Below are 23,096 nucleotides of genomic sequence, written 5' to 3'. Positions count from 1 at the left end.
TCCTTTTGGGACATGGCAATTAGAGTTGATTTGTTGTGTGGCTTATTTAGTCCCACAGGTGGAGGGGGGCTGTGAAGCCCAAGCAGCGAGATCCTGTTGCTATTTCCAATGTGGGAACGGTTCTTCATTCAGACTTCTTACTGATGAGCTCCACTGTTCATACGGCCACTTTGCAAAACCTGTCCTCAAGTCAACCAGCTCCCCAGGCTGTTTATTTCTTACGTGTGTCTCCTATTGGCAACTGCCATCCTCCTTGTTTAACTTTCTGGAGTCTCCACTTTAAGGCTTCTAAGATTTCCTTAGCAGAAAACAATATACATTCCCTGCACAGCACGCATCTGCAAGTATTAACAAAGGGTGCACTGCTGAACCTTTTTTTCCAAGTTCAGCTTGCTGGAAAAGACAACAGGAAAAGTCCTTAAAGGGTGGTCTGAGAAGCTCAGAAAAACAAAGCAAAAACATCCTCTTGAACAAATAAACAAAGAGTAACAGCAGAAAAGCATAAAGAATTTTATGTCTGCCTTGAAGACTAGGGAAGAGCGTTTTTCAAAAGCTTTGTGCCAGTGTTACTCAGCAAAGGCATTTTGTCTACTTTGCCCTTAAATTCTGTCCAAAAGCAAATTCAGCTAGAACTTTTCAGGCAAAAGCTAAAATCTGTTTAGATAGGAAATATCATATGGTGACATGTGAGAGGGCAGGAGATTCCATTTTCATCTCTACATTGGGTTTATCCCCTCGTGCAACAAAAATGTGTCCCAACTTTACAATTTCTACTGTCCCCTTGGCAGAATTAAATATACATGTACCATAGAGCACACAAATTCAGTGCTACCTGCACACTCACAGTGCAATACAACTGTACATAAACTAGCACAAATGCTGTTAAAACATCTATGATTTACAGGTCTCAAGGTCAAGCCTGCACAGAAACTCTGACAAGAGATGCCAGACAGCCAGGAATCCCAGGAAAACTTAACAAACAAACAAAAAACATACTAATAAAAATAAAGAGGAGGACACAGATTGTAGATTACAGGTACCACAGAGGGGCATACACTGAACTACATGGTTGACCAAGGAAGTGGCCCATAATGAAGAATTCAGACAGAAGACAATGAAATTAATGCTCCCAACACACTGCTGCAACGTTTCCATCTTTAGCCATTTAGCTTTCCATTGAAAACTGTCATTTTAGAGGAAAACCGGCACCTTTCTTAACAAGCGGTTTCGCACACAAAAACAAGTTCCCCTTTCAAAATTTTCTCATCAACTATAAACCAAAGTTTAAAGTGTAACAAGCAAATGTAATTTTATTTTCAAATGTGTACAAAATTGAAATTGATCATGTACAAAATTTTAAAACCATATATTATTAAAGCTTAAAACGATGTAAAAAAGAAGCAAACTGCTGTAAGAACTGGCTGCTATCCACCTATTTCTCCCACTTTGTGTTAACTTCTTTGTATCACTTGGACAGAGAAAATAGGTTGCCATCAGACACAGCAAACAGTTTTTGCTGTGACAATGTCTATAGTATTCTAGTCACTCAAAAAAGGCAATCAGTAGAAGGGGTAATTAAAATCTCAAAATAAAATATTCTTCCAAGTTTACTTTAAGAAACCAACTACTTCTAAATACCTGGGCTGAAGTAGAACTGGGGAATACCAGTGTTTATGTGCTTGAAATTGTTTTTATTTCTAAAGAATTTGAAATTTACAATAAAAAATGGGTCTTGCCAACAAAAGACTTGTGTTCACATTGATCCTAGATAGCCGTGGCACACACTGAACTCTCATAGTCATCCTGGCCAAAAAGCTGGGACAATCAGAACCCCATAGCTTAACCTTTTCTAAAGCTCTTGTATGTCCATTGCTAGCTTTGTTAAGAAGTATTAGGATTTTTTTTGACAGGAGCCTAAGCAGTAAGTAGCAAAAGTAACAGTTTGTTACAGCACTGTGCTGTACTCACAATTCACACAAGAGCAAATGAATGTACCAGAGCTGTCTAATACACTTGGTTAAAATCCAGCAACTGAGATGTGTGGAGAATGATGCTGTTGCCCCTGAATACTGCATGACTGCAGTAGAACTGCAGAGTACTTGAGGAGTAACACACAGGCTGCATAAAAATAATTGTTTCAGTTTCAGGAGGGGCCACTGTAAAACAGAAACAAAACCAAAGAAAACACTCAACACAGCTGCTGTAAAATCATGAATTAGGACTGAATTCTTACTGACATCCTAGACCCAGATTTTCAGCACTGGTTTAAATATTGAAATGACAAAATTTGGCTGACAGCTAAACAGTTGGACCTTCTTAGTGACAGGTGAAAGGACACTTCATGACATTGCAATCCCAGGTTTAAAAAAATATACACAACTACAGACTGCAAAAATAAATCATTTCACAGGACAGTTAATATAAAACAGGTGGGAGAAATTATGTCTTGCCCCAGAAATCTTCCTTCCTCTTCTGAGCTCGTTCCAATACCTGAGAGGCCAGTGAGCTAGAAGCTGCAGAGCGAGCAGAGATCTGAGACAGCCTGTCATCTGTGGGGAAAGCAACAAGGAAAAACAAAATAGAGAGATTAAATGCACATTTAAAAAGACTGCTAACATTCACAGATTTTGAAAGTTCAAGTATTTTTATCTCCTCTATTACAGTGGATGCTAAAATAGTACCACAATTCACTTGAATTCTATTATTTGGTAACTAACATGCTGGAAAACAATCTACCTGGAGAGTCACTGAGACACTAGGTAGGTTTAAGAGAATTACATGCTCAGTTTTTGAGAAAATGAGGTCTCCAGTCTTACTTTGATAATTCTGAAAACACTGCTCATTTCTCCAACTTAACTCTACATTTACTCTCCTTCATCGGGAGACCTCAGAAATCATTCCTCTGCCACTGGTCTCTGTCTAGACTAGCTTCTGGTAATAACATATTTGTGAAAGCAACCCACCACTTTAAGCAGACAGACATCTGTAGAATGCCATGACTAAAATATCAGAATCTATGTTGCTGAAAGCAGCATTCTGTGCCAAAAACAGTCTGCCACAAATTGTTCAAAAACATATGTCTTCTGAAGAAAGCGGGAAGGTTAACACAAAGACAGCAAATAAGCTTTAGAAATGTACTTTAAAGAAGGTGTTTCTTTGACTAAAGGAACCATTTGATATTCAGCGAAACTTTTAAAATTACACAGCCTGAAGGCTGCTTCTCTGAGGAAAAAAAGCACAATGTCACATTCTTTGACATCATTACTGAAGTGTTGTTACAGCTTTATCGAGATGCTCTCTATGGATAAAGACCTTAAACACATCAACTCTCCTGCAATGGATAAACAAAACCATACTACTACTTTCCAAAAAAAATAACACCCTCTCTCCCTCTCCTGCCCCCCAAAAAACAACAAAGATACCATGACTAAATCCTAACGGGATCTGTATTTTGTGAGTGTTGCAATTAACTTTTCAGCAATATTTCTAAATTCTTGAAATACAGAGATCCAAAACGGCCATGCCATGTTGGCTTACACACAACACACGGAACAATATTCCCATGCATGAGAAACCTGCTAGCTGTATTTCAGCAGACAGACATGTGCCTGGATGAACTCCCAATTTTGTATGCGCAGAAACAAATACAGGTATACAAAATATCTGTGAGGTGCCACACTGTGCCTGTTTCTGAAAGCTCATGCACTATCATTCAAATAATAACAATAACAGTAAAAATAATAATAATAATAAACAGGGCAGTTACAGCTCAGTCTGTGTAGCAAACTTGGGGGAAGCTGCAGAGCGCTACAGGATCTTGCATGTTTTGGGCAGATACACAGATGCTTGGCTGAGCCATCTGCACAACCCACACATCTTCCAGGCAACTGCAATGACTGAAATAGAGAATCAGGCTGAACCTTGGTTAAAACTGCGGAGCAAACGGGCGTGAAAGGCTGCAGAAAAGACATTTTGCTTGTTCTTGGGTTTGTCTATAAATACCCCACAGTCAGACATAACCTCACATTGCCAATATGCTAACCCTGTAAGACAGGTGATTGTGGCTAGCACAGCCCCACAGCAAGCCCAATCTCATGTGCCATGCTAAAAAAGAGCATAGATGAGCTCAAGCTAATGAGGCTACAATGTCTTTGCTTGCCTCAGACTACAGAAATAATTTTTTTTGGGTCTGCCCACAAAAGGGCCCACATGTACTAGTGGGCCGTGTGCTAGCTCCTCCGCAGAGTAACTTTACCATAAATGGAGGAAAGGGACAAAAGAGCAATCAAAAAATAGGATGCCAAAAGGATCCCTTGCACACTTAGCAGAAAAACAGGTATAAACATTAAAGCCAGTGAAACCATCTAGTGATAAAGTCTGACAAGCAAGAGAGATTTATCTTTATTTTCTATCTTATTTTTGGTACCTTTTAAACTGCATCAAAAAGTATTGCAAATGCAAACTGGGCTGTGATCATTCTGCAGCTGGTTTCTCTCAATGTCAATACAAAGGCTTAAAAGTCTGCATGGAGGAAGTGATTTCAGGTGTGGATTTGAGCAAGATATTTTAACCATACTGAACCACATTGGTCTGTTTAATTTTCAGTTACATTTAATGGTTTCTTCATATTGGAACACACCTTCATATTCACACTTCAGATTATTGGGAAACACATTTTTGAATTTCTTTTGATGATATGATAGGGTGGTTACTCATGTGAACACATAAATCAATATTACTATAGTAGTCAGAGACATTCTAGTTCAGTGCAAAATAGAAGTTAAAATGATTCTCTGTGATATGTATGATATACATTAACATCTTAGGAAGCAATACCGTCATCATTGCAGTTTCTTTCCTGAAGTGGTAGCTGAAAAGATCTAATTCTGGGACTCACAACATTCCCTAAAGGGAAAGAAAAAAAAAAAAAAAAAAGCTAAATGAACATTTTTGAATCATTTTGAAATACACAAACGATAACAGTTTGTTTGAGAAATCTTAAAATGTTATATTATTTCCAAAAACATATAATCCTATAAATAAAAAAAAAAAAAACATGCCAAAACCTCAGTGGGACTCCTCAAATCCGAGATGAGGTTAAACAAACTGATTCCACTGTATTCCTCCCAGGGCATCTGTCTCTGGTAGATGCCACAACACTTACACAGTGAACCACACTCCAGATGCTCAGCTAAAGCAGAAGCAGGTCCTGAATCCCACCATTTCACTTAACTCCATCATTACTTGTTCTGTTATAAAATACAAATAGTACCTTAGTCTATAGTACCTTGGTCTAGCTGCTTCCTTATAATGCAAGGACCAAAGGCACTGAGACCTTAAAAGCTTTTCTGGAACGGAGACTTAAATACATACTCTTTATTTTGACTGAGGGATGAAAGATTACATGTTTATCAGATTTACGGCCCCAATGTATATTAGCAATATACAATATTAATAACATCTTAATAACTGTTGTTTAAAACTATTTTGAAATGCTCCAACACAAACAACTCCACAACAAAGAACATTCCTAGGGGACAAAAAAATATATTTTTCTGAATATCCAACGTATCTTTTACAGATGGCTTTTTTGTTCCGATACCTCACAAAATATTTAAAGAGCTTAGTTCTCAGAGATCCACAGCTCCTGCAAACTAAAACTGTATTATGAAAGTTCCCAGTAAACCATCACTGTGGGTAACTCCGGTTGGGAAAGTGTCAGAATATCCAGCTGTAGCCTAAAGAGAAAGCAAAACTCTGGATACTACACCGAATTATTCTCATAAGGAGTAACTGCTAACTGAAATTTATAAGGCAAAATTAGACAGCAGAATAGAGGAATCTAAAGCTGAGCTGTGCCCATTTCCCCAGTAAGTCTGAACATGCAACAGAAGCTTCTGTCCACAAACAGCACCCATTCCCCGCAGTCACGAAAGCAGCAAGCGCAGCACTCCTGCCCTGCACTTTGCAAGGGAACCATTCCCACCCTGGGGCACTTTTTAAACACAGCCAGCTAATACCCAAAACTCACCATTATGCTGGAATTCTGGGTCTTTGAGAGTCCCTTGGATACGACAAGAGGGCCTCCAAGAAGGCGCAGAGCGGATGTGGGCTGCCCTTGGCACAGCAGGAGGAGAGGGGCGCTCCGCACGCTCCGAAGCAGGAGGAACTCGCTCATCACCCGGCCACTGATCCTGCCTCAAGGGCAAAGGATCCAACGTTCCCAGGCCAGCAGGTGGGGAGGTGAGGAGTGAAACAGCATTCACCTCTGTAGCAGGCTAAGCCACAATAATAGGGGAAAAAAGAAAAGAAGCTCACGCACTGCTACAAATACATCCACACCAGCCTTCCTGTACAGATCCTCACTTATGCAGCAAAAGTTTGCTGTGACGCTTGTCATGAGGCTCTGGAAGTAGAAGCATTTAAGGCCTCTGGGAAAGTTTGTTTTCATTCAATTGTCTCTGCATCTGTTACAGATCTTACCATAGAGATAACTACAGATATATATGCAGTGAAGTTCTAACCATCTTGACAGAACACCGATGAAACAACTTCACAACAATGACATGATTTAAGATGAAGATCGCTAAATAGTCTCTAAATGTTTCTTTTTCTCTTAGTAACTTTGCAAACTTAAAAGTAAAATGAAGAATAAAAGTAAAATAAAGGGCAAATGAAACTATTTTTGCACATTTACACACCTAGCACATGGGTACCCAACCCACCTTTAATTCCTTTCAAGTGATGGATCTGAAGCTGTGCTCCATGACAAGAACAAGCTAAATTAAGTAGGGAATCAACTGCTTCCAATGTAAGCAGAGTTTTTTGTTTGGGGTTTTTTTTTTTTTTTTTGGACCCTATGCAGTTAGCAGATCCAATTTCACTCCAAAAGCCTTAGTTATTGGCTTGATTAAAAATACATATATACAATTAAACTTGGAAACACTTGGACAACAGCATTTGTCAATCAGAGATATTGAAAATTTTAGAATAATAAAAGGCAACTCCAGAAAGTTACTAAGAAAAAAATAGTCAAAATGACATAGAAAGCTCATTCCCAAAATGCATGATAATTCTCTTTTCTGGCTCACCCTACAGGATCTTCTTTTTGAAGCTTCTCTTACTCCTTGCTTAGCTGGAGAATGGTTCATTCCTAAACCTCTTGTTCTCCACTGTGGAGATGACAACGTGGACTTTGGAGGAGACACTAAAACCGCACCTCCTAAGGACAGAGGAATACTTTATTACATTAAAAAATAATAATAATTCAAACATATATTTTTTAGTTCTTGAAGTGCTGCTTCACATTTTAAAAAGTCATTTTACCAACAACTGGAGTGGTAAGATCAAGGTGGGTCCTCTGAGCACCACCGAGAGCTCTGAGCTTTGGAGTGGGAAGCCTGCCACCTGCGCCTGAGGACACAGAAGAATCTGATGGAGAGGAATTCAGCTCCAAGGCCTTCTCCCTGCAAAAATGGGAAACGATTGCAGGATTAGCTAACGACTTGAGAGTATTGCATTCAAGCTTTTGGTTTCTAGCATACTCTTACAAAGCCTAAGGCAAGTCAGGGAGGGCCACAGAACACCAAGAAGCTGCAGCTAAAGCATTCGCCTGCAACAGGGAGTTCTGCATTCTAGTCCTTACCCCACAGTTCTTGCAATTTTTCTATAGAAACATGAATGGAATAAAATACAGAAACAGTCTCAGGTTACAAATTCAGGTTCGCTCTGGGCTGTTACACCTCAAATGCTCTGCTGCACAGTGACAGACTCCACAACAGGGCTGGAAAGAGTCCTCACCCAGGGTATCTTTGGACCAGGTTGCTGGTTCTGAGGTGGGAATGAAGGTTTGACTCTTTTCAGTCACTGTGGTGGAACTGAAACTGGGTATCCCACACTTAGAACGCCGCTCTAGCCATCAGGTTACTTTATAAATCAGCACCACCACTTCTGTCCCTTTGCTCCCGGTGCACAGACAGGCTCCGAGCACAGGTAGGCTGAGAATGTCTCCTCTGCAGGGCTCGAAAGACCTCGACTGCAGCCAGGTACTGAACCTGCTCTGCATAGCCAAGCCCACAGCAATTTGGCCACATTTTTAGACGGCAAAAAAAAATTACTATGTCAACCAGAGACACATATATGAACTAGATCATCTCTGGGGTTAAGTAGAAACTAAATGATCTTTTCAGGATGATCATTCTGAGTGCTGAAGCTCACGTTTCAACTCTTTTCAGGTCTAGCTCTCAACCTTTCTTTGCCCAGGTTTCACATAAAAGATATTTCCCCTAAATGAGATAATTACAATTCTTTGCTTTAGACGGATGTTGCAACATCAAAGATAAAACACAGAAAGGAATCCAAAATGATTAGACACTACAGTAACAAGGGTCAATATAATTTAGATTTTTATATGTGTGTGTGTATGTGTAAATACCTAAACACCTCTCTCAAAATATTTCCAAAACGCACATAGTAAAAAGCTTTGCAACTAGATAAAATATGAGTCTTTCATTTAGCAAATAGAATCATTTGTAATATACTATGCATATGCTGAATTGAATTCTTACTATTCTCAAATAGCCTTCCACATTTTTTTCTATCTAGGCTCAGTATCGCAAGTGCTAGTTATTTCTTCCAGCAAGCTCCTTATTTTTGCCTATGAGTTTGCTTGAGAGAATACACTGTAATATTGTACTTACTTGTCTGTTTTTATCTTTTCAATAGTATCAATTCTACATTGCCGGCTTGAAGTAAATTGTGAACTTTAATTTTCAATATACTTGGCTGCCATGTAATCAGTCTGTTCCAAGACTGCACTACAAATTTTATTTTAACAGTCCTAAGAAACTCTTTATACTCTTAGCCAAATAGAGATTCTTTCTTGCAAGCAAAAAATCCAGTATTCTTAAAAATGAATCCAACCCCATCAACTAGCTCAAAGTCATGAAATATTTAATTCCTTATTCTGCTATTAAAAACAAAACCAGTGTCATGCCAAAATTACCAAGTCAAGTAAGAGTCTCATAAAGAAAGCTACTTAAAGAATAGTTATGCTTTAAATTGTTGAGATGTTTCAGCAAATAAATTATAAACTGCACAATAATGATCAGTTTTACCCTTCGTTTTTTTTATCCTCGGTGCCATCCTTATCCTCTAAGTCCTGAGCCATGCTTGCAACTGGCTCATTTTCTTTTTCTTCCTCTTCTGTTGAGGGCCGATGGTCTCCTCCTTCAGTACCTTCCTGTTCACCCCAAACTAAACGCCTTTTGACTGGAACAGTGGAGGCATTTGACAGGTCCTTCTTCTCAGGGCTGTCCTGGTGCAGCTCTTCTCCTGTGCCAGGCTGTTGCAGCGCTTTGGGGCTTGGTGAAGTCTCTTTTTCAGAAACTCTAGATACCAGAAAGAAACAGAAAGAAAGCTTTCTCACACAGCTGATTTGAAGGATATGCACGTGTCTAAGAGCAGCACATTCATTTAGTTCAGTCCTTGGCCAAAGGAGAGTTCAGATATTAAAAAGTGGAATAGTAAATGTGAGGTACAATTACACTTCTGCTGAAGTTCTAACTGACATTTAAGCACAATCCATTTTCAAGACAGATTCTCTTTGCATCACTATCCCACAAATGAAAGGTTAGGACTCTATTTCTTATTTAAATAACAATTTGGATTATCAGGAGTGCTCAAAAGATATCTAATCCCATGCATAAGACTGCATGTGCAAAACTTTGACAAGCAAGCAGCTTAGAAAACTGTCCTTCTGGCACTAGCTTTTGAAAAATACTAACCTCTTGACTGCTCACAGAAACCAGTCACTTACATGCAAGTTAGCGCAGTGCACATGAAGAAAAAAAAATATGTTTATCTTGTACTTGATCTCGGATGTTATAGCACAATAAATAATCTTTCAAGCGTCACCTTCATCACCCTTATTACAGCTATAGCCATGCAAACAGGTAGATCTTTCTTCCCCCCAGCACAAGTGGTTTACATAGAGCAGTGTAAGCGGACTGTAGACAGAGGTAGACAAGACAGATTTTGCAGGAAACAAGGAAGCACATTTTTTTCCCCTTTCTCGGGCAACAGATGTCCATACATTTCACTAAAATATTGTCTTTAAAAAAAAAAAAAAATTAAAAGTCTCAAATCTATCAATTCTTAAGAGTCTTTAAAGAAAGAACAAAATGAGTGTAATGCCTTTCCCTCTCCCAGATCTTCAGGTCAGATGTAAGCTGAGTTTAAGACTCAACCACAACTTTAATAGTCTTGACAAGAACACTGATAACAACTAAGTAGGCAAAACGTATTTAATGACACCGACTTAGTGATAAATTCCCACAAACTTGATGAAACCAAGATTTCCATGCTAAAAAAAAAAAAAAGCTGTGGAGAAGTAAGGTGTAATATTTCTGTTCTTTCAGAAGACTTGACCACATCTGGTTTTCAATTTGAATATATATAAATTCATGCACTACAGATCAGCCAGTATGGTAAAACGGTATATGCCCTCATATGCTTTAGTCCAAAACCCACTAAACATCTCACAGCTAGGCGAAGCCCACAAACAGTGTCTTGCTCCATTTCAGCACCACAAAAGAACACGCAGGAATGACAACCTTACCCAGCAAGATCCAGTGCCCTGATGTTGTTGCTGATGCCCTCTTCTGAACTGGAGCTTGACACATCCCAGAGACTGTTGTTGTCGGAGAGAATCTGATTGAGATGGTGTCGGGAGAAGTGTGTGCCCTCTAGTCGTTGCCTGTAAGCCTTTGCTCTGGCTCGAAGCTCTTTCACCTGCACATTAAAGCTGCTTTAGTTTCTGCACGTCCCTCCAATTCTCTGACATGCTATCATGAAGTATTTGCACTAGCTAATGGCAGCCAGAGAAGGATAAGCTATATATAATGCGGGGCCATTCACAGCACATACATTACATGCTGCAGTAAATGCAACAAAAAGAGCAAAATAACAAAAAGTTTAGATTTAGTAAGCATGTTTGAGCCATCAAGCCAAAGCAAAATTGCCAATTACTTATTCAATGAGCACAAAAAGCAGCAATGAAGAGCAAGGTGAGTGCTGGATTCTGGTTCTTTATCAGCGTTCAGACACAGCACAGTGCTCCAAACATTAAAACAAGAACTTAGATGCAACCAACCTCCATATACCACATGGAATTTAAGGTGTTTTGAGACACCTAAGGGGAGGAATACAGAATTACTTGAAATTTCTTCATTTTTCTCTCAACCATGTATGTTAATATCATCACTGTAACTTCATCTCATTCTAAGCAATTAATCAAATACTAAAAACTTGTCAACATGGCTCTATGCTGCCTCCCAGAGATTCAGTGAAAAGCTGTAAAACAAACACCTCAACACTTGTACTCCACCACTTTTGGAAATGATTTTAGAATTAGATTTTCAGAGGAAATGAATTCAGATTTCTAAGCCTTACAGTCAAAAACACATTTGCCACATACCAATTTATGACCTATGTGCACGCGTAACACTGAGTTTGCCTGCTGTGAACACAGTGTAAATCTTAGTTCAGTGAGGACTGGATGATTACATGACATCTCTCAGTGTTCTGTATTTAAGTGCAAATCATTCCTTCCTTCATTAATCACGGTATGAATGATATATATATAAAAAAAATAAAGAAGTTAGTTTTAGCCTCAAAAATAAAAGTGTCAACCTCTCTCTCTTTTACACATTACACTGCTAATTTTACACTTCTATTCCTGGAATTATCTCCACACTCAGTCTTGTGCCCTTTACCCAGACACAATGAAAGCATAAGAATAAAAAGCAACAAAAAAAACCTACACTTTTTTTAATCATTTAAAAATAACTTTGTGATATTGTTATATGAATCCTGTCTCACTAAAGAGAGGTTCACAGGAAATAAGCATTTTATCAAAGAGCAGGAAAGAAACACTGTCATTTCCTTTAGCACATTTTTGTAGCTTATTTTATTTATTCTTCTTTCATGATAGACTTAGCACAGTTCTTCCTGCAAGGAACAGAGATACATGTGCCAAATTCTGCTAATCCCACTAAAAACAATGGAATGCAGCAGATAGAAATCTACTTATATCACATTAGCTAACATCTCAGAACTCAACCCATTATACCCATTAAGCTTCCAAAGAATAACCCATTAAAAATATATAGTTACCATTTTAAGAGTGCAGTTTAAAGCTTCAACTGTAAGTGATTTATTAGACTATTCACTTTAAGCAGCAGAATGAAATATTAATTATGAGAGCCACAACAGAAGGAATACAAATCCAGAGCACCAGGACACTGCAGGGGGAGGAAGAAGACTCTGTCTCCAGGGACTTGCAAAGAAGTACAAAGGACAAGCAGGCTCCTCCAGTGCCTCAGCAGGCAGCTTTATCTCAGCAGGACACAGGCCCCAGAGAGTCCTGCTATGATTATGAATTGCCTGCATTAATTTTTCAAAAGCAAAATTCAAAGAGTCTTTTTTATTCTACTGCTGAAAAGCAACCCTTAATTGCACACATTGCAAGGCACAAAGTAATCACTGCGGCTAAGGTTATACGAGGAATCCCAGCCTTTGCCTGTTTGGACTCAGAACTGCAGAAAGTATGTTTGGGACACAGAGTTATCCATGTGTGGTCCCAGCTAGGTGGGAAATCAGACTGCATCAGTTGAAGCTTGTCTGCTGGAATCACTTATGCTGAGTAAGGGGGTTCCTTAGACACCTTCAGGAGGGGTGAGCCTCAAAATGCTCAGAGGGGCTGGAAACATCTGCACACAACACTTAACACCAATCCATTAGCACAGGAACAGGACTAAAAAGAAATGAATTGGTGGGAAACCTTTAGAGCAGCCTATATTTTACACAGCCAAAGAACCTTTGCTGCTTTGCAATAAAGCCAATTAGCTTGACATTTTTTGAAGTAATGCACGCTACAAAGAGAAAATCCCACACAATAGTGTATTTACATGAGCTGAATATTGTTCTTTGTCTACTAGCAGAATTATCTTGACATGCTCACAGGCTAAGTGTGATTTGAAGCCTAGCTCAGAGTAGAAATTTAGGTAACTCCAACTATAAAGGACTTCAGTATGAAGTCATATTAGGAGCTCAGGTATGCATGTATATGTGAACATGTATATATAACAGATGCACATTTGTAATGAGTAAAACAATGTTTTTGTTACTCTAATTTTAAATTGCATTTGGCTCTTTCAGGTACCCAGCACAATTCCTTCACTTCAAAGGCCCTAAAATATCCTAACATATTTTCCTCCAAGTTCTTCAAGTCTAGCCCAAGTGACTTCTTTCTAGTTTCTTTTGCAGTTCCCTTCTCAGTGAGAAAATCTCCATGGAGAAGTCAGACACAGCCAAAACACCTACCTACAGTGTGGGCACTTGCCAGCTTCCTGCACGTGCTAATGAAGCACCACATTTCCTCCCTCCCTGAGCACATCCCTAAAGGATCCTGCCTGCTAAAGCAAACGCTAGCCCTTCACTTCCAGTTTCCTCATGCTTTCCCCACCTCAGTGCCTCCTTCCAGCTAGCTGTGCAGCAAATGAGATATATTCCAGGGCAATAACCCTGTCCCTGTGCTTGGCTACCAGTCAGTCACTGCTGGCGCTGCACACTGCTCTGCGCTGCCCGTTCAGGTTTGGAATCTTACTGACACCAGAACCAGGCTCCAGACAAAGATTCACAAGCTAGAAAAAGTGCTGTGATATTCTACAGAAACACTGTGTAAGCTACTTACAATTAGTATGCATTCGATAGCTTAGACTGCTCTAGCTTTAGAGATGCTAAATACTGCAAATATTAACAACATACATCAAAAATAAAAATATTGCTTCATTTTGGTCCCCTAAAATCCTCATAGCACCGTTTTCCCAGAATCTGATGAACAAATATGAAAAAAAAAGTTATAAAGCATCCAAAAACTCTGATATACTTGAATATGCCTGTTTCTCATTCATTTCCTCTCACATATATTCAATATATATTGCTTTTTCCACAAATAAAAAAAAGTCTTGCTAAAGCAAGTTCTGTGAGAAAACTAAAAACCAAATGCTACTCCTGTCTTTTCCAGGCAACGTTACCTGCAAAAGTTCAGATCCCAAGACACTACAGCAATCCACTCACGTTGTACTTTCCACATCACCTGAGTCCTGAACAATGAGGCAGCTCACATTTGCCAAGTGTTTGCCACATACCATCTAAAAATTCAATTTTATATGCACCACAATTTTAAGGGCTTTTTGTTGTTGTTATTGTTTGAGTGTTTTTTGCATTTTTAAGAAGTATTATGCAAAGCATGTTTAGGCATTAAATTTCTTTTAAGAATACTCACCTGACTGGGAACATTATTCCTGATCCGAGACCATGCTCCATCTTTGTATAAATACTGAGCTGGAGATAAAAATTTTGATCTATACTCAGTGTTCATCTTCCTAAAACATGCAAAAAGAGAGGGAGGGAAGAACAGAAAAAATACAGCTTGGCATCTGGAAGAATCTTTAAGAAAACTTACAAAGTAATAACAATAATACGTAAGTGTTCTTGCATCTAAATTCCAGGGCTGAGACTTGAAAAAACACACACTTATCTGTGCCAACACAACTCAATAAGCTGTGAAAAGCTCATTCACAGACGGTGGCTCTTGAAGTAGTTACCTGTGTTGGCTTCTCATAGTTCTGCCAGAAGCTTTGGCCCTCACAGCCAAATGACAACATAACATGCACACAAAGCTCAGTTACTTGAATGCAAAACAGAGTATCTCAGTTGCTGATGAAGATGCATTCAAGCAAACAAGCACGGTTTTCTATGAACGCATCCTAAACACAGAATAAGTTGGACAGAGAACTATGAATCCCACCGTAGAGGCAGTGCAGTCTGGCATATGGGTGGGAAGGACTGGTGGGGAAATACCTCAACAATGTTTAGTAAAACTCATCCAGCTATTTCTTCCTGGTTTTGATTTTCAAAAATGCTCAGTACTCTGGAAGGTTGATTCATTTTCCCTTCTGCCACACACATATGTATGGAGAGAAATGAGCATGATCTCACCTAAAGCAGGCAATACACAATACTACAGGTCAGAATGCTTCCTCAAGTACTGACCTGTGGATTTATCAACTTAAACCTAGACAAGTTTGGGTTTTTTTCCTTTTTTTGGAACTTGAGAGAATTCTCTAAGTTTTGCTTGGAAAACTGACAAATTTGTCAAAAAGCATGCATCAATCTCTCTCAATCTGCCTCAAAAAAAAAAAGTAAAATAAAGAGCATAAAAATGCAACTCCTGTCTCTGCATATTGAGAATTTGCACATATTCACAATTACTTGCTTTGAAAAAAAAAATCTTTGGTGTTTCCACACCAAAGTTTTAACAAGCATAGATCTCTATGCTTTAAGAGAAGTCATAACAAGCTATTGAGAGTTTTTTCCCTGCAAAGTTATGTCCCACCTACTGTTTCTAGGAACTATGTACCCACTTACTTTCTCATAAAGCAATTTTAGGGTTATTTTGGTTAGTTAAAAACAAAGCATCCAAACAAACTCCCAATATCCAAAGGTAATCAGACATGAGCTAATCTCCTCTCCTGTCTTTAACTTAATGCCTTAATATGGTCAGAAAAACATGTGAATGAAAACAGCTATTGAGAGATGCATGAAGATACCAGAGACAGATTAGATTTATGCATATTTAACCTACATGTATTCTGAGCTTTTACATCTCTGATATATCTCAAATGTGCAGAAAATGGAGACACAAGCTCAATCCCTGCAGTGTATGAATGTGGCAGAAGATACTCGGATACCCTTTAGTAGCAATCTGATTTCATCCTATGTCCATGCTTGTCAGATTACCCGAGATAGGACAGACTTCTTTATTTCCCTTTACCTTTTATTTTTCCTCTTGTTAACTCTACGGGACAGGAGGTAGTACGAGCTAGAAAATAGAGACACCACCAAGGAGTGTCTTCACAATTTTGAGATGTGTGCAACAAGCAGGAAAGCAGTTTGAAAGGTGACTACAGCATCCAAAGCACTCACTGAAAGTTCAATACAGCAACCACATTCCTGAAATTCCATTTGTGTTAATTTTATTAATGTTAATATTATTACATCAAGAAGTTCAATTGAGGCAAGCTTCACAGCTCAGAGAAGGGGACAGAGTTTATCATCAGGTTTAGATGTATCCCCAGGTAGCTCAGCCCCAATGCTGATGCAGATCTCTGCAAAAAGCAGGCGCTGCACATGTCCTGTGACTGTAGCATCCACCACATGCTTAAAGGTCAATATCTCTAATATCAGGGTGCTATACACCTATTCACTAGGCTAGGTTTGCCTCTATTATACATACCCACGACTTGTATGTAAAGAGAGGGGTTTCTGACTGATATGTTGCTTATTTTTTTGTTTAGGATGTTTCTGTTCTGATTTTTTCTCTTGTTTTGATGCATCTTCTGTTGGCCTTTGAAACGGTTCTTTCCTTTTATTCTAAGGCAAAGATAATTTTAAAAAATACTATATTAGCTAACAAACTAAAAAACCTTCACATTGCTTTCGACATCAAACTTTCGCATAAAATAAAAGTTAATTTGAATTTAAAATGTTTACTGTTAGGCATATTCAACATAAGAAAGAATATTACATTCCTTGTTTAATAGAAAAAAAAAAGTTGCAAAATGCCATAGTTAGGATTCCCAGTGCAAGGTTCATTTAGTTAGATGACCCACTTTGTACACTTCACAAAATGAATTTAACATGAAACACAGCAATAAAAGTATATGATACCTGTGCATTCTAACCTGTGTTGCATTGAAATTAACCTGCGTATTCCTGGAATTATTAATTAAAAAAAAAAAAATCTTACTATTACACTACAGCAATAGAAGCAAATTCACATGGAACAAAATGGAGCTTTTTAATTTTTTGCCAATATGGTTTATAAAGGGTCAGATTGTACTCTTTTGTTTTCATATCAAAGATTTTTCTTTCCTGCTTATTTTATCCTCTTGGAAAACTCAAACATCATTCCTTATTTTGCTGGGAGGGGGAAAAAAAAAACACAAAAAAAATCCTCAAATTTGTCTCCAATGTGTCTTCAGATATATCATATACCCCTCCTTCAGATCTTCAGATATATCTATCAGAGAAGATATATGGATATAAGCAAAAAGTGTTTTAGACATTTTCACCAAAAACTCCCTCCTCGCGCTTTCTCTTCCTTTTCAGACATGTTAATTTCAACTCTTGGGAAAATAAAACCTTATTGCTAGTATTAAAACAACAACAACAAAAGTTTCCTGGAAACCTCTGGCCTTTCAGGCTTTCCTCCCATCTGCCAAAAGCAGTAAAAAGACCTAAGAGTTGTCATTTTCAGATCAGATTTAGAGCAGTGCGCGGGTCGAGGTTCTAACCATCACAGTCATCTCTAAAGACCTCAAAAGCATTGATGGCTTAAACTGAGGCTCATGCACTCCATGCTTAGCAGGTACCAGTCGTACCGAGCACGTTGCCTGACAGTGGCTGTTCCTGCTTTACCCAGGAAGGAAAGATGGACACTGACACTCACACACATTCTTTCTAAATGAAGAATGCCAAGTGCATCTCAATTTCAGACTTTGTAGCTTGCTACAAAAGCAGCCATTCATCCTTCCACCTTGCAAAACACAGGTTATCTGTGATGCACTTAGCTTCGTTTGTCCTCTCCTCTTTTACACACCCCCAGCTTGAAATTACTTCATGTTATCAAGTGTATTTGCTAAAACAGTTGTAACCACGCTTCCTAAAATCCCACCCATGTTTGTTCTAGCCAGGACAAGACAAGGAAATGCTCGGCCTCAAACAGACAACTGCTGCCTGGGGCTTCTTTCAAAAGACATTTTAATGAACTGGGCAGAGCCTACGTAGGTTACACAATTTGCCTTAGAGGCAAAGGGAAATGAATTATATCTAAATTACAACTGCTGTCTGAAAATCACCTCTACGGTGACAGCTTTCACACATCAGGATTCGGGTTTTTTTTTTATTAATTCTGTTTCTGATTTTTGACCTACAAAACTGTAAATTTGAGTGGTAGTAAAAGCAAGAGCTCTCCCATGGAGAGCTGCATAGTAAGAGATTACACAGGTATCAGTGAGAACATAAATTGAATATTTAGATTTCAGAAACTCTACCCCAGTGTCTAAAAACAAATTTTAGTTTTAAAAAAGCTATTCAAACTCAGAATGAAATTAAGGTGACAGGAGGAAAAAAAAATAACACACACACAGACATTTAAAATGTCTCTGTAAACTGAACATAGGTATTAGAGAAACCACTGAGAGTACAGTTCTTTAGTGTTATTTTCAGTCTTCTTTTAAAGAAGAACCACTCCCAACCCAGCCCAAAGTCATGAACAGCAGCTACACAACGTAATCAAAACTTACACAAAAAATAAACAAAACAAAAAAAAAACTACCCAGGCTAGAGAAAACAAAAACAAAATCAAAATTATAAAAGTATATCAATAACTTTATTTTAGGGCAAATATTTACTTGTTCACAAACCGGAAATTCTTTCTCTTCTGAATCACATCTCAGTTGTGGACTCTTAACAGGAGACCTTTTCATATTTCTCTCATATTCAGTTTCATCAGTAATTGCAGATTTAAAAGGAGGGACGGATTTACTCACATTGTGAATTACCTTTGAATTAAAAAGAAAAAAAAAAGAAAAGAAAGAATGGGGATTTGCTGACCTTAAGATTACATTTCAAAATCAGTTCACCAATTCATGCAAATACGCTCACATATGAGCAGAGTCAGCCATGCATACAAATACAGCATGTTCAAACTAACTAGCTTCAAGGAAGAGAAAAAAAAATCAAAAAAATCAAAGAGAAACTTAAAGCAATCACTTAAAAGTGACTACTAAGATACTGTTGAACCTACACTCAAATTATATTTTTATTGAAGTTTGTGAATAGAAGTTATTAAAGTTTGAGATACTGCAGGGAACTTTGCAGCTCACTTTTAGATTTGTATGCAAGATCTGTATACAAGATGACTTTTTTTTTTTTAATTAATGTATGCCATAAAACCTAGTTTTGTAAGCCATGAAAATCCTTGGTATAGGTGCTGTCCATAAGTGAAAAACAACTGTTCTTTGTTTTAGAATCAAATGCTTAGGGCTTGGTAATTTGATCTCCCAGCACTTTCCAATTAACACTTTGTTACAAGCCAAGGTACTGAATTTGTCCAACATGTGGTCAGGTATCACCTCCTCTTGGGCAGCTGAGAGTTTAAAAAAAAAAAAAATCATGCCATATGTTACAAGCAAACATTTTCTTCAGTCTTGCTGATATGATTAACTCTATGAGAACGTTCAGGTTGTTTTTGAGGGCCAGGTACTGTGATTACTCAGGCATATTCTCTATTGTATAAACAGCAATAGAAAGAAAACAGTCCAGTATTAGTTTGAATGTTTCATATGAAATTCCAATTTAAGCCTAGAACCTGCAAATATTTTAACATACTTAGATCTTCTCTAAATTATATTTATCTCAGCTTTTATAGGACCTACAACCTGATTTTGTAAGGCTTTGACATTAGTTCTGAAAGAAAAAAAAAATGACATTTTATGCTCTACAGTCTTTCTTCTGAAAAATATTCCACGTTCACAAGTATCAATAACCAGAGTATCACCCCCAATTTTCACGACAAGCAAATGGAATCCTCTAGACGTTTCCATAGAGTGATATCATGGACCTGCTTCTTTCTGAAACGGTCCTTTAGCATCTATGTAACTGTCACACACTTCAGTGAGAGTTCCCCTTGGACAGGAAACTGCTGGGAAACAAACATCTCAAAGTCAGTCCACCTTCCTGGCATCCCAAGGGAGAGACAGGAACAGGGATGGATGCTTGTTATCACCATTTATTACCTTTGAAAGCTGTTATTGAACAAATCTGCTACCTAGGGATAAAAATGAAGATAGCACCATCTGTAATAACTCCATTAACATAAATATACCCAGTAAAGAAAAAGCAGACAAAATAAAAACTCTTTTACAAGAGCAAGGTTTTAAAATTCAGGACCTCGCACATACTCTATGAATACTGCCTGGAATCATACTGTATTATAACCAGAAGTAGGACAGTTTACCCGTTTCTCCTGGGGACCTTACTCCAGATCCCAAAAATAATAAATTGGCAACACAAAATAGTTCTACAGCCAGAGTTGCTCTTCACAGTCTGACTAGAAATAGCAGAATTTCCAATCCTACAATGTCCAAAAAGTCATGAGAAATGTCCAAATGCCACCAGACTATCTTAAAATCAAGTGGCTTTGATTTTTCAATACAAGCTGTTCACAAAAAAAAAAAAAAATTGACATAGAGGAGACAGGATCTAAACATTCCTGTTTTATTTACTATAAAGCCAAACAACAGGAAATCAAAGGGGTAATACTGGAATACTGAATAGAATCTTAAAGTAAACTAGTGCAAGCAGAAGAAAATGGCCCTGTTAGAAAGGGCTGAACACAATCTGGGAGAATGACCAATGGTGTCTACAGTCTATACAGCCTGGGAGAAGGAGATCAAGTACTCACACTTGACTTGACAATAAGGTATCGCAGTTAAACAAATCTAATTACACTGCGTTTTTGTATACTTGGGGAAAAAAAAATACATGCCTGCTTGTGACAAAAAAAAAGAAGCCTTGGAGATCCTGGAGAGTAGGCAACTTACTGATATTCAAAACAATCTGTTTATTACTTTTTGAATTCTTGAAAGTTACCTGTTCAGCTGCAAGTATTGGAGACTTTTCATGAGGACTCTTCCAAACAAACTGGCTTTGATATTCAGAATTTCTAGGAAAAGTATTTAAAGGTGAAATATTCATGCCTGCTTTCCTCTGAAGGACTCTGTGAAGCTGACAGCACAAAAAGATCAAAAAAAAAATAAAGCTGATTGTTCCCTCCTATTTATCATCCTTATGATGTTTTCAAAGCACATGTTCAACTCCATTTTGCTTTCTGTTTACATTAATTAAATTAATGCAAAGTACATTTTCTGGTTTAATTGAAGTGAACAGAAATGTATTGCGAGGGGCAAAATTCCTATTGAGGTTAGAAAAAATATAATCTGGCCTTCTCCTAACAGAGAACCTAAAGCACAGTAAAACACGAAAATATAGAATTAAATACTGTTACAAAAAAAGTGTTAATGCCATTAGTCACAGAGGCTGTATCTGTACATTAAGTTAATTAAAAATAAACACATGAAAAGACTTCCATTACCCCATTTTCCACTTTTTCTAATTCCTTTTTTGGAGATTCAAGTGCTTCACTCTGATTTGGTGGAGCTGCAGACAGTGATCTCCTCATGTTGTTTTCTGGAAGAGCAAGAGCTGTTTCAGCCCCAGAATCTGCAGAACGTGACCGATCTTTTGGGGGGAGCCTGGGTCCTTCTGGTGTTTCAATCTTTTCCTGATTCATTTCATTGTTATTGTTGTCCCTCTGCAATTCTGCAGTCTGAAGAGCTTCAGTTTCCTGTGGGTCATCCAAATCACAATCTGCTGTCCATTCGAAAGACTTGGAAATCTGTGGGTTATGGTGGGGTACCCGTCTCTTGGAAATGAACTTTGGTTCTCTTGAGATTCCTAGAAAAGATGTAGTAGATTTAAAAAAAAAAAAAAAAACTACTGAAGACACAATCGCCCTACTACAAAAAAAAAGAAAAATTAGACCTACTTCACAAAAATCCCACAGGTACAACGTGAAGATGAGTAACCACTGCACTGCTAACTCACAATTTCACTGCAGATTTGGTATTATTTGCTGTTTAGTTCAAAGCCTCACTGCCTCACATGTGTGACTGGAAAAGAAATTTAACTTGCAATTTTAGAACAAGTTGATGCGTTCAAAAGTTTGGGTGTTCAGGAATCCATGGAAGTTATTTTCCTAAGCCCATACATACAGGTAACCCATACTGTGAGCTAGGGAAAGTAAGGCTAAAGAAACAGATTGCACTAACAGAAGAAATCAGGAAGTGGAAGGTACTTTAGCAAGATTATTTATTAAAATTACTAATATCTGGATTGAAAACCAACTGTACTACAAGGACTTGATGTTTAATTACTAGGCCACAACTTAAAGCGCTAGCCATATTCTGGAATGAAAACACTGGATTCTAATTGCATAACTGCACTAAACTGTGCCATTCTGGCAGTGCCTTGTACTCTACAGCAATTCCTAATTTCCATGCTACTTTTCCAAGCACCGCCAATATCCACCCCCTACTTTTGAGGCCTTCCACCCCAAACGCCCCTTCCTCCCTCTCCCGCCTTCCAGCCCCACCCGCCATAACGCCTAGAGGCTCCCAGGCCCCGCGATCCCCAGGTTTCACACCCCATCACCCCGCGGCGGGGGCCCTCACCGAGCTGCTCGGAGCGCAGCCCGGCGCCCGGCCGCGGCGCGGGGCCGCCCGCCGCCCTCCACGCGAAGCTCCGCCGGTACTCGCTGAGGGCCTGCGGGGGAGAGAGCAGCGCGCTCAGGGCGGGCTCGCCGCACCGCCCCCGGCGGCGCCCGCCGCCCGGACAGCGGCCCCTGCCGCCTCACCCTGCAGCGCGCGGGCATGGCGGGCCCGGCCGCCGCCACAGCAGCGTCGTCTCCCTGGCGAAGCCGCCCGCGCGCACCGGCCTCTCGCACCGGCGCCTGCGCGCGGCCGCCCCGCGGGGCGGGGAGCGCCGCCACCGGCGCCTCCTCCTTCCCCCGCGGCGCTGCCCGCGGGGCCATGTTGGCTCCTGCAGCCCCGTCTACCCCACAGCGCTGCCTGTGGGGCTATGTTGGCTCCCTCCTACCCCGCTTCCCCGCGGAGCGCTGCCCGCGGGGCCATGCCGGCTCCTCCCGCCCCATATTCCCTTAGAGCGCTGCCCGCGGGGCCATGTCGGCTCGTCCAGCCGCATTTGCCCTCACAGTTCTTCCCCCGGGGCCATGTCGACTCCCTCCTACTCCGCCTCGCAGTGCTGCCCGCGGGGCCATGTCGATTCCCTCCTACTCCCCTTCCCCTCGCAGCGCTGCCCGCGGGCCACCATCATCAGGGCCCGCTGCT

General features: G+C 39.4%; 1 protein-coding gene across 1 annotated transcript; it reads right to left on the bottom strand.

Moving 5' to 3' along the window:
• Window positions 1–2,078: 2,078 nt before the first annotated feature.
• On the bottom strand, window positions 2,079–22,621 carry SAXO6 (stabilizer of axonemal microtubules 6). The gene is made up of 15 exons (XM_088522922.1): window positions 22,604–22,621; window positions 22,422–22,512; window positions 21,284–21,645; window positions 20,782–20,916; window positions 18,552–18,689; window positions 16,361–16,497; window positions 14,348–14,447; window positions 11,153–11,191; window positions 10,619–10,791; window positions 9,117–9,389; window positions 7,327–7,466; window positions 7,092–7,222; window positions 6,032–6,278; window positions 4,837–4,905; window positions 2,079–2,549 (listed from the first exon to the last, which is right to left on the bottom strand). Exons 1-15 carry the CDS (start codon window positions 22,619–22,621, stop codon window positions 2,440–2,442), a joined length of 2,163 nt encoding a protein of 720 aa, XP_088379048.1. The 3' UTR covers window positions 2,079–2,439.
• Window positions 22,622–23,096: the final 475 nt, after the last annotated feature.

Source organism: Tinamus guttatus, unplaced genomic scaffold (genome assembly GCF_059628265.1).
Source record: "Tinamus guttatus ecotype Peru unplaced genomic scaffold, ASM5962826v1 Tinamus_guttatus_pri_ptg000171l, whole genome shotgun sequence".
In the NCBI taxonomy this organism is placed as follows: Eukaryota; Metazoa; Chordata; class Aves; order Tinamiformes; family Tinamidae; genus Tinamus; species Tinamus guttatus.
Note: the sequence above shows the minus strand (reverse complement) of the source record. Positions and strands in the feature narration are given on the sequence as shown.